General features: G+C 37.9%; 2 protein-coding genes across 3 annotated transcripts in view; both read right to left on the bottom strand.

Moving 5' to 3' along the window:
• Window positions 1–281: 281 nt before the first annotated feature.
• On the bottom strand, window positions 282–4400 carry fzd1 (frizzled class receptor 1). Its single transcript, XM_065299046.2, has one exon. The coding sequence runs from the start codon at window positions 4134–4136 to the stop codon at window positions 2523–2525; it is 1614 nt and encodes a 537-aa protein (XP_065155118.1). The 5' UTR covers window positions 4137–4400; the 3' UTR covers window positions 282–2522.
• A 2827-nt stretch (window positions 4401–7227) lies between these two features.
• The window catches only part of cdk14 (cyclin dependent kinase 14), a 143328-nt gene continuing 137451 nt past the window's right edge, over window positions 7228–13104 (bottom strand). For both annotated transcript variants that reach the window (XM_065299044.2, XM_065299045.2), the window contains one exon: window positions 7228–11264. The gene's annotated coding sequence lies outside the window, so the exon portion shown is untranslated. The remainder of the gene's footprint in view (window positions 11265–13104) is intronic.

Consider the following 13104-nt stretch of genomic DNA (forward strand, 5'->3'; position numbering starts at 1 on the left):
CATAACAGTTTATGGATTTGGAGTGATGTGAGAATAAATGCTGACAAAACATTCCTAAACTGGCGAAGGTTTCCATTAACTTGTGGATCAGCTAATCAGGGAAGCTGTCGAACTCTTGATCCTATAATGTTTCTCTTTATGTTAATTCAGTACCTACAATCCAGAAAAAGGGCAGACAGCAGGACTAAACCTGTCACAACACATGTTTTCATTCTCTCTAAAGTGATGAGAGCAACTGTACACTAAGAAAAGAAGGATCAGATCAATTTAAGGTCCATTTCAATAGCACAAATGACTTGAAGCCATATCTCATCTCCTCTCTCTTACACAACACAAACCACCCACTGAATTCACAGATTCAACATTAATATCAACCTCTTTTGCAAAACACATCTTTCAACAAAAAGGATTATAAAATAAAAGCCACCTGTCCCCTCCACAAAAACTAAATTGTCAAAATACAGGAACGTTTTGTATAAACGTGAGCTTTATTCTGTAGAGAAGTAAATATATAAACTATTGTCTATAAATATAAAGGACTTTTAATAGTATTACAAGCAGGAGTATGACAAACAAAATGAACAGACCGATAGACATTTTGAATATAAGAAGTGATTAAATACTTTTTTAAATCCATGCATAAAGCATTTCAGAGAAACACAGGATTTTAAAAGCAGGCATCTTCCATGGACCCTGACAGTGCTTTTCTGTAATCACATCTACTTTTCTTTTAACATAAACTCCTTTGGAGAAACAAAAACATTCATTTGCATTTGTAAGAAAGATATTTGCAATAGACAATCAACTGTAAGATGCATATGATGATATGTGACCAAACCCTGATTCAGGGCAACAGTAGCGGTCCACCGATACATTAAGAGTTAACGGGTGACATTACTATGATATGGTTCACATAGATGAGGTTACACTAACAGAAATTTTACACCCTTTACATAAAATTAATACACATCAACAGGGTTGTTGGTAAAATGTGGAAGTGGCATTTACACTTAACACTAAATCAGATCTCAAACAACTGCTCGTTTATCTTCTTAGTCAATGTATGGGTCATCATCACAACTCAAACGCCCCTAAAGTCAGCGACTATACTGTTTTGGCAAAGTCAGGATCCCAATGCACACATCATGACTAGGGTTGCAAAGGGGCGGAAAGTTGGAAAGTTAACAGGGATTTATGGGAATTATTTGGAAATTTAGGGAAGATTTTTTAAACCACATTTAAATTTCCTATTATATGCAACTCTGCATTTTTTTTTCAAATTTCCAGTTTATTCCCATGGAAAGTTTTCAGCCTTGAATAATCCCAGAATTTGCAATCCTAATCATGACCAATAGATTTAAAAGGGATGCACCGATATGTTGGCCTATAATTATTTTGAATTGGGTCACAAGCAAGTAGTTTGTATGCTCTGCACTTTTAGGATTTTGTGAGTAAAAAGTAGGGCTGCATAACAATTCATCACAACAAATCGCTAGCAGAATAAAAGTTTTTGTTTATATCATATTTGTGTGTGTGTGTGTGTAATTATGTATTTATAAATTCACACACTTGCATGTATAAACTTAAGAACATTTAACAAGTGCATATACATTTTAATATTAAGTAATTATATAAATATATATTTTCTTTCACATGTATGTGTGTAAGTATATATACACATTATTATTATTATACACACATGTATATATAAAATGTAAACAAAAACTTTTGTCCTGCATCGGTTCATCCCTAATATTAAATTATTTGTGTGGTTCATTGAAACACAGTCCATTCAGTTCTCGCTGTATGTTCAGAGTCACTTCTGTGCAAAACAGGCACATTAAACCAACAAAAACTTGAAAAACATTATCAAAGTTAATTACAGACCGAGGAAAACACATCCAGAAGAATTGTGTTATTTCATTGAGTTAGAAATAAGTGCAGATTTGACGCAAATTGCGGTCCAAATACAATGATTCCAAAATGAAGAAAGGCACTTAAGTTTCATCAACAGCTAGAAACATCAGCCATGTTAACCGTGGGTACTTACAGGTACTTGTGTTTTAGCTCCTTTTTCCAAATTAAAGTCTTACCCTCCATAAAATATTCCAGTCCAGTAATTCATCTGCACCCAGAAACATAAAGCTTTAATTTAAAGCCAAATTGTTTCCATGGTATGGCCTGAAGTGCTGGTGCACAATTCACAAGCAGTATTAGCAACACGTGAATATTTTCCCATTGAAATACTGACGAAGGGGAAAAAAATTAGTTTTACATATAAACCACACACAGGCTTAGAAAAAGTATCCCCACGAGAGCCAGAATATTCCAAGGAAACCTCCAAAAACATCATTATAAATAATCTGCAAAAAAAATGTTCTGCCAAAAAGTTCCTCTGATATTATATAAAAAAACACGAGTGATTGAAATCCAAGTTGAGTCTTAAATACAAAATCACATTTATATACAACACTTCAGTACATCTGTAAAGAGTTTTGTGTATCCATCAGAAACCTGAATGTTTACACAGTGGTTTCTCCTTGTTTAGTGTTCGCCAGTCTCGTGTAAAACTTTCTCCATGAATTGAGAGTCTTCCCGGACCAAATCCAGAACCCTGAAGTGATGCCCACGATCAGAGTCATGAGATACTTGATCATGAACACCGTGAAGTCCGGATTCATCTGAGGATTGTGACCTGGACACGGCACTGCGTACGTCTTGCATGACTGAGCGGTCCATGTCTGTTCCCACTGGTCCCGGAAGGCCTGCTCGTAAAAATAACAGGCGATCACTATGGTGGCGGGTACCGTGTACAGCACACTGAAGACGCCGATGCGCACCATCAGCTTCTCCAGTTTCTCCGTCTTAGTGCCGTCGTGCTTCATGATGGTTCGGATGCGGAAGAGCGACACGAACCCGGCCAGGAGGAACGACGTGCCGATGAAGAGGTATACGAACAACGGTGCCAGGACGAAGCCGCGCAACGCGTCCACGCTGTTGGTGCCCACGAAGCACACACCGCTCAGGACATCTCCGTCCACCTGACCCACGGCCAGTATGGTGATGGTCTTGATGGCCGGGACGGCCCACGCCGCCAGGTGGAAATATTGCGAGTTCGCCTCGATGGCTTCGTGGCCCCATTTCATCCCGGCGGCGAGGAACCAGGTGAGCGCCAGGATGACCCACCAGATGGAGCTGGCCATGCTAAAGAAGTACAGCATCATGAAGAGTATGGTGCATCCCTCCTTTTTGGTACCCTGCACTACAGTTCGGAACTCGTTGTCAAACTTCTCATTGCAAACCACTTTGTCTTCCAGCAGGAACCCGGCGATGTAGGCGATGGAGACCATGGTGTAACACCCGGACAGGAATATGATGGGTCTCTCCGGGTAACTAAAGCGCTTCATGTCCACCAAATAGGTCAGAACCGTAAACAGAGTGGACGCGCAACACAAGACGGACCAGATCCCGATCCATATGCGCGCGAACCTCTGCTCTTCCTCGCTAAAGTACATCATCCCGTGGAGCTTCTTGGGTTCGCAAGGCGCGGCGCAGTTCTCCTCCCCCAGAAAGCGGTAGTTGAGGTACGGGGGCACTTTGAGGGTCGCCGGGCATTTGAAATGCCCCCTTGTGACGTGGTCGGGTGTGGGTAGTATCACGTCTGGGGTCGGGTTGATGGGCGCGCTCCTCTCGGACGTGTTCTGACCCACGCACAGCTCGCCGCCGTGCACCGGGAACGACTCGCACGCCAGACTGTCCGGCCACTGGAACCCGAATTTATTCATGAGCGCCTCGCAGCCCTGACGCGCGCGTTCGCACAGCGAGCGGCACGGCGGCAGCGCCTGTTCCAGAACCGTACACACGGGCGCGTACATGGAGCAAAGAAAGAACTTGAGGTCCGGCGAGCACTGGACTTTGACGAGCGGGTAGAACTGGTGCACCTCCAGCCCCGCGTCCTCCTGGTTCGTGTGCCCGAGCAGGTTCGGCATGATGGTCTCGTTGTAGGCGATGTCCGTGCACAGCGGGATGGTGATGGGCTGACAGAAGCCATGCTCGGGCACCGACATTCCGCGCTCGCCGTACTGTCCGCGCACTCCCAGTATTCCCAAAGCGAGCAGGAAAATCGCGGCGGCCATCGTCTTCAGCGCTGTGTCACCGCGCGCTCGACCGCAAGCGACACCCGCGCTCTTTGTTGATTTATCCGGACAAACGGGATCTTACTCCAGTAAAAACTTTTCGGGAAGTGCGGTGGCAAACGTTTTGTTGCAACACGGACCTCGAGCGACTGCGGTTACCAAAACAAATATGAAAAGCGAGCAAAGAGTTTTGTGTGCGTCGCGCGTGAGTTACTGTGAGCTGTTCAAACCTGTTTCCAGGCGCCCTGCTGTCTCGCGCTTATGAGGGCGGGGCGAGAGGACAGATGGTTGCTGTTAGGGACTGTGCGTATTTTACATTGACACACCGACCAAAACACTGTAAACATTGTCTTCTTACAGGTTCTTACTTCTTATATGTTCTTCTTTTTTACGTTTATTTTTTGTAAATATGCATATTTAGTGTAGAGACCTTGACTATTATGCAAATTAATCTATATGAAGTTTTAATTGTATAGATTCATTTCACTGTGCAGAAAATTAATTACACCAAAATAAATAAATACATCAAAGAAGTGTAGAGGGAAAAAAGAAAGAAAAAAGAAAGAAAGAAAAGAGTCTGGCTGCAGCACGTGCACTTTCACTATTAGGGGCTGATCACGCCAAACTTATTTTAAACGGCTGGAAACGCAAGGTGTGACGCACTGGCTTTTATTAATAACTTAATAAAAGAGCAGTGCGGCTCGGCTTTTTATACTGCTAGGCAACCAGTGAGGCGGCTGTCATGTCAATCAAATATTGAACCATGAGCGCTCTTTTGCTGTTTACTGTCATATTAGCAGAAACTTTAAAAAGAGGACGCTTGCTCTGACCTTGACCACAAACACGCAGGAGACAGTGAGTAACTGCAGTCTCCAGTTGTTCCAAGCAATTACAAACTTTGTCATCACAACGAAAGCCCGTCTCTCCCCTCATTCCATTGAACAATGGAAAAATACACATGACGTAGGGCACTTTTTTGCTCAGAGCGCTCCTGTAAAAACGCAAGAGGAGGCCAAATTACAATTACAAACAATTCTTTAGTAGAATATTTTTCTGTAAGACAAATATACGACTGAAATGATCATTTATTGTGAAAAATAGAGATGGTCCCTTACGCGAAGCCCCGCCTGCTGCTTTTCTATTGGTTACAGTGTGTGTCTGTCAGAGAAACGAGAGGAACATGATTTGCAGTGACAGTGGGAATGTAAAGACAACCTGAACACAAAACAACTTACATTTAACAACCTCCTTTTGTTCATAAGAAAAGTTTAAAATGTTAGTCCTTAACAAATAACAAATGACCAAACAGTTGGTTTTCTGCAGAGAATTAGGGTGAATTCAGATAAATAGGCTCACTGATCTTCACCAAAATGATCTGAAATCATTATTTAGAAATAAGTATAGAGAATATTTTTTATTACTTACTTAAATGTATATTATCAATCCACCATCGGTTCCTTATGGATAAAATCCAGTTCCTCTCTCCATTTTTTCTCTTTTTAAGAGTTATATTCCTTAATTAAGAAAGCAAGACTGTAAAACACATGCTGTAGTTATGGAGCTGTTTGCCAGTAACTTACTGTAGATTTAAATGTATGTGTTTTGTTCATAGTTAAATGAACTTTTAACATTAATAAAGTCTTTATCTTTACCGAATAAAACTAAAATAACAGCCTCATGCAATGCATTTTGGGAACCAGAAATCCTCATCAACCTTTTTCAGTTTTTTTCTTTCAGATTCTGGTTCCCAGAATGCTTTGCATGAGGCTGTTATTTTAGTTTTATCCTGTAAAGATAAAGACTTTATTAATGTTCAATTAACTTTGAACAACCTGTTGCCAGTAAATAACATCAATTTAAATCTACAGTAAGTTACTGGCAAACAGCTTTCAGTAATACTGTCATTTATACAGAAATGTTTAGCAGTGAAATAACAAAAAAATAGGCTATATGTATTACATACTTTAAAATGATGAGTGTTTCAAATCAGTCACTAACATCTCATGGGGTTGAGTATGGATTCAGATTTTTTGTGCAATAAATAAGAAGATGAAGCACATCAGTCACAAGTACCTTTTTACATAGAGAAACCATTCAAAAATCTCAGACGGATCAGTAAGGGAGATTACTACTGTAGATTTAAAAAAACAAAACCTCTCTTCATATTAGTAAACATTTGATTGTACCAAGAAGCAACTGTTTATATTCTGAAAACAGTGTTTGGCTTGAAGCATTAATAAACTTTATTTATTTCAGTTAAAACAACAATAAACAACATGTACAGAAGGACATTACATTTACATACATTATTCTAACAAATAATGCAATATACTACTCTAAATGTTTTGTATTATAAAGTGACCAGTTACACTTCTAGATTCCACACTGCTTGCCAAAACATCTCTTTTATTTCAGTGCCTCTTAAAAAAAAAAAAAAATAGATATAGGCAAGTGAAGCAGAAACACAAAATCTGTGTTTAGCACAGTGAGGATGCATACTGAACGCTGTTTTACCAATGAGTACATAGGGTTTATGATTTAGTCACAGGACATTGTGACCGTGAATACAGAAGCCCCCCGCAAATCATACTGTATATACAGCCTAGTATATAACAAAGATTACAAAAAGATTAAATATTCACAGATGAATAGCAGATTTCAAGAGTATTGACAGCACATTCCATAGCATGAACAAACCTGGGAATCTAAAACTATTCCCATTACAGTTTTTTAAGGGTATACACATTTAATATTGATGCAATCACATCGGGATGGCAACCTTGAAGCGAGAGCCAACGGTTACGCAAACACGATGTCTCATTGTGAGCGTCACACAGTGCTCAATGTGCAGTTTTAATAATCGCTCATTATTACTTCTTAGATTTCTCTGTATTGTTTTCTATGCACTGCAAAAAATTACTTTCTTACTTAGTATTTTTGTTTATTTTTAGTACAAATATCTTAAAATTCTTAAATTAGGATGTATTTTCTCGATAAGCAAAATGACCTTAAAAATAAGTGTAATATCTGGATGAATAATATCAAATTTAAATGAATGCACAAAATCACTTAAATTTGATATTTTTGGTCTAAAAACTAGACTTATTTTCTTGGGTTGTTTTGCTCATCAAGGAAAAGCATCTTAATTTAAGAATTTTTAGATATTTTTTACTGAAAACAAGACAAAAATACTAAGAATTTTTTTCTTGAAAATAATTTTTTGCCGCGTACTGTTCATTTTTTAGCTCAATGGGCCAATACACACAGAGAATAAAGTTTTCTGTAAACTCAACAACTCAAAGTGAGGTTAAATACAGCATGTGGTTTTAAGTAATGGAGATAAAGTTGTGGCTCTCGCAGGTTTTGAGCATGCACGTCGCATGAAAAGCAGCTAATACTGTCTGGAGTTGTTTAATGCCACAGTGGGTGTGGAGGCATTAGGGTTCAATCAAACTGAACCCAGAATTCAAATGTAGGTCTGCTCATGGTCACACAACATATCAGGCAACAAGTCGTTTCATTTCAACATGTATGTCTGAGTGAGAGGTGAGACGCTTTGTCAACTTTAAATTCATTTCCACAGATCAAAAGCTGAATTAGGCCACACACACCAGATAAATACAGTGCGCTTTTTACCAGTGGCAGGCGGTGACTTCTCTTCATTCAAAATATGTGCATCATGCATCTTGTTAAAAGAAGTACTGGCTGCACACACGTGGAAAGGGTTTATGATAAAAGAGACGCTCACAGTCACAAAATACTCACTCAACACTAAACTCTTAGATTAAGGGAGAATTTGGCAAACGCGAGCGTCACTTTAATCATAAACCCTTTAGATGCAAGTGCACTTATTTTTGGACAAGATGCATGATAGTTTCACATGATGCGCCGAACACATATTTTGAAATGATGAACCACACACATGACGAGCTAAATACATGTTGTAACAAGTTTTGCATCGTGCGCCCTCGAATAAGAAATCACCGGCCACCACTGCTTTTTACTCTTCCTTTGAATAACTAAACTCATCCTGAATGAGAATAACAGCCACTTTTAACAGCACATTTACAAATAACAACTAAATTGACATGACATCTGTTTAGTGTGCACAGAACTGAACTCCTATAGATGCTTAAATAAACACTGAATCATCCAATGAGAGTTTTCTGATGATGGCCAGTGTTTCTTCTTCTAGATACTGTATCATTATGCCAATCATCGCCGCTTCAAGAGTGACCTCTGTATTCTCTACACAATCATTTAAGAGATTCACTCCTTCTTTTAAATGTGGCTGTCACTCCAAACAGTGTGTACGTGGCCTTTGTAAATTTACAGGTGCAAAATGTGACAATATAAGCTGGAATGTTGAGCAAAAGTGCATTTACAACCTTTTAAAACCCATCAAGAGGACTGTAATCCTCTGGACTTGAGCATATTATGATATGAGCTGAATCGATATATTTATATTTTGTACAAACGTTAAAAACGTCAGGATTTGTAAAGCGTGATGGTACATGCATGTCTGTACACTTCAGTAGTGCCATGATTTGGTTTGTAAACAGGGTGACCTGCTTGTTTGTGTCTGTATACAGATTTGAATTCCTTCTTGCTTTATTTGCTTACTATTAACAGTTTAGGGCCAAACATTGCTTTTGTTTAATTAGCTCTTGCACTTTTCATAGAAAGCAAAGTCTGTATATATTTTACAGTATTGTTTAAACAGAAATAGACATACAGTTTCCGCTCAACAATAAAATACTGTACCGAACGTAAATTATATTATTATCTGTTGAGCAGAAACGGACGGACATTAATAGGAAGAGCGGCATTGCAAACCGCTGTGTATTGAGAGCCCGAATCACGGGCCAGTGCACTTTGGGAAAGGTCCAACCCATCTTCTTTCATGAAACAACACTTTGATTTCTAGACAATATGAAATGTTAAAGACCCATGAAATGGCTTTTTGATATGTTTGCTAGTAAAGCAGGCTGGGGTGGTACATTCAAAGGCTTTTCTATGATAACAGCCAATAAATTTTACATCACAGACCTGTACCTTGAGTTTTGTTACTGTACTTTGCCAGTCAGAGTCAGGTGGTATTAGAGACGGCATCATGCATCACAGATCAAAACACTTTCTCAAGGTGTCATTCATATTTTTGATCCAGAGAAATCCAGTTTACACCTACCACACTACAAAAAATGATTTTTGTTTTCAGTAAAAATATCTAAAAAAAACTTAAATTAAGATGCTTTTTCTTGATGAGCAAAACAACCCAAGAAAATAAGTAGTTTAACGACCAAAGTTTTTTTTTGCTTACCTCATTGGCAGATTTTTCTGCTTGTTTTATGCACAAAATCACTTAAATTTGATATTTTTTGTCTAATTACTTTCTTGGGTTGTTTTGCTCATAATGAAAAAGCATCTTAATTTAAGAATTTTTTGATATTTTTACTGAAAACAAGACAAAAATACTAATACATTTTTTCTTGAAAATCATTTTTTGCAGTGCACACTTTCTTTTTTATTTAACCCTTTTACTGCCGCAGCCCCTTTTTTGGGGGGGTGTGAAAAGATGATTTCAAATTATATTGATTTTTAAATGAATGTAACTCTTGTTCTTGTTTTAAAGAAGACACTTTAAACGGAAGTGTCTGGAGGTGAAAATATTAAATAAATAAATTGTCATAGCAGATTACATTTATTATAATAAACAAAAGAATGCAGTAAAATACATATTTTATACATAAAATAATCTAGTTTGTATTAGACTTTTAGTGGTTTTACCAACAATGGCCCCTAGGTGTCAACGGTTTGCTGCATACTCTTGTCACAAATTAATAAATGACTGTTACTGCATTATTATTACTGTTTAAATGTTTTGAAAAAAGAAAACTATATTCTTAGAGCTTTCCAACCATATATAGTTTTTTGCAAAATACTGAAGTAAACTCAGGTGTCTCGCTCACGGGACAGCGCCAGTTAAGGGTTAAACATGAACTTTTTTGTACATATAAACCTTTAAAAATAAAGCATGTATAGTGCTAACATTCAGATGACCTTAGATCTAACAGAAATTGACTTATGCCTAAGAAAAGCCTTTAAGGTACAGTTTTATTAAGCTTAAAACAGCCTAAGGTGGTTTTGAACTGGTCTCCCAAGATCCCCAAACACCTCTAATACCATTAGATCAGACCAGCATTAGCATTTCTGACCCCTTACACAAGCAATTAGATTCCATTTGAGTCTTTAACAATAAACATAAAACAAAGGTTGCAAAAATGCCTATTGATCCATTTAGTGACGAGTGCAATTTGTTATTAGATTGTCATGGGCCTTCGAATGAAACAGCAAGAATAAAATAATCTCATTTCAAACATGGACGACCAAATTTCAGTTTCTTCTCTTCATGCACAATAGCACCAGTGCAAGCGTATTGCCTGTTTTTAACACAACATCTGAACACACAAGAGACACACAGACGGAGACGATGATGTCTCAGTCGATAAGTGATGGTGTTCATTGCTTTAGCGGCGTCCCTGCAGAGACTTCATGTGCACCATCAGACTAAAAGAGCATCAAAACCACCATCATCAGTGCCATTATCAATATTACTGTATTATTATTATTGTGATGTTATTGAAGAGTTTCTCGGGGGCACAGGTGGACCAAACCGTAGCCCAGAATGTGGAAGATGAAGTGCTCAATGTTAGCTCTCAAACATCGCTCGTGTGTGCGCAGATGTCTCTTTAGCGTGCGATCGCGAGCCGGAGGGGATTTGGTTTGTTCTCTATATGACATACAGATAGTTTACTGTACAGACATTCGTACATAGGTAGCTACATACACAAACAGTTCGTATTATTGAAGTCCTTCCTTCAGCGTCACCGAATGATGTTCGCACGTAGTCGACGTGTGAACGTACACAACGTTCCTCAGAAAAACAGTGGGAACAAAAGAAAAAGATGATCAAACTCAGATTTGACTGGACGCATGCGGTCTCATCGGCCCGTCAGACTCTCAGTACCACAAAATAACCTAAAATCAAATCATTTAAATAAAAATGTGAGTCGTTCCTCTATTTTTTCATCTTTATCTTCTTCATTTCTGACGGGCCACAGCAGCAACCTGCAACACAAAGAGCAGGAACATTACAAACTTTATTACATTGTTTTATTGAGAGAGAGAGAGAGAAAGAGAGAGAGAGAGAGAGAGAGAGAGAGAGAGAGAGAGAGAGAGAGAGAGAGAGAGAAAATAATTGACAGCCCAATTGAGTTTCAATTTCAACAAACCACCATTATGGCGATTAGTGTTTGCATTTCATCAGCTCATTTGCATATAAAAGGACACACACAAAAACTGCACATTTTGCTCACACCTACAAAGTGTCAATTTAAACATCTTATAATAAATTATCTGTGGGGTATTTTGAGATAAAACTTCACATACATACTCTGGGGACACTGAAGACTTATTTTACATCTTTAAAAAAATCCCATAATATGACCCCTTTAAAAACCCCATTACGGCTCTGTTTCATTTATACATTAAGTTACATACAATATAAAGCTATTTAAAATTCAAAACATTTATTTATTTAATTTTATTTATTTACTTTTTATTTTATTTATTTTTCTTTCTACAAATGTGAATTTAGGGGAAGAAAATGAAGGGAAAACATGCCTTTGAAAGTGGTTTTGTTATGGAAAACTTCCAATGTACTGTACTTTGTTGTTATAAAATAAAACAAAACATACTTCAGTGAAGTCACCTAGTCTTTGTTAGTAGTTTGTAGTGTAGTTATGCATCTATTCAATAGAGATGATAGAGAACTCATCAAGCTGCAGCTTCATCAACAGTGATGATGATGATGATGGACAGCAGTGTGAGGAATACCAGCTAGAAATCTCCCTCACTTGTTTCTCTCCTAATCTTCCTTTTCCCCAGTGACCATACTGCTAATAAATAATGCATGTCTCTCTCTCTCTCTCTCATTTTGAATTTCCTTCCATTCTTTGTTTCCCCCCTCTCTCCAAGTCTTTGGAAAGCATTCCTGGAGGATTTTTGGAAGTGTGTGAGCTCATGGAAGGATGAAACCTTAATTTCTTACACTGAGATGGATGGATGGATGGCAGACTGCTAGCGCACAGTGTGAGTGTATGTATGTGTTTTTTTTTGGGGGGGGGGGATTAAACCCCATCTAAAAGAACAGATTGCATCACCCAAACCCCCAAAACCAAATCCACTGATGTCATCTTCCCCATCGCTCGTCATTCAACGAAATGAATATTACAGTTTTAACAGCTCAATGACATTCTGTCCATTCACAAACAAGAAATTCAACTCAATCCACGTTCTGTTAATAATGAGCAAAGAAGAATTAACTTACAATGCAAAACAGCATTTATGAGCTTTTCAGGGTGTAGTCTAAGGTAGTTTATATATCTATTTAACACATTTTTTCTACTACTTCAACATTTTACACAAACATACATGCATGTATGCAGTATGTTATCTCGGTTATATCTTGATGGACTTGAAAGAGCTCAAAGATTAGTTAGTGTTTAATATTCTGCTGCTAAACTAATTTATGACCTAGTCAAACACATCTCTTTCAAAACCCTTACATTTCACTCTTTGTCTTTATTTTAGTGAAGCTTTTCATTATATTACACATTAGAGACACAATTCAGGCAGACTTAATGATATCTATTCTATAAGAAACATGTTTTAAATATCTCCATTTAAAATCATTTACATGTTATTTGGGGTATAATAATCTCACAGTTTCTGTCAGTTCATTACAGTAACTCTCAGGTTAAACAGTAAATGTGAATCACTTCTGCTCCACTAGTAAACACTGTCAGATTAAACCTTTAACTAATTTCACACTGCTAAACCTGCTGATAATTTAATTTATTCTAATTTCCCCCTGATATTCAAGCAACTGAAAGATGAAATCACTCCA

This window comes from Paramisgurnus dabryanus, chromosome 13 (genome assembly GCF_030506205.2).
Source record: "Paramisgurnus dabryanus chromosome 13, PD_genome_1.1, whole genome shotgun sequence".
NCBI classification, from domain to species: Eukaryota; Metazoa; Chordata; class Actinopteri; order Cypriniformes; family Cobitidae; genus Paramisgurnus; species Paramisgurnus dabryanus.

Excerpts from the sequence above, each read along its gene's own strand:
- fzd1 (XM_065299046.2), bottom strand. The coding sequence starts at position 4,136 with ATGGCCGCCGCGATTTTCCTGCTCGCTTTGGGAATACTGGGAGTGCGC.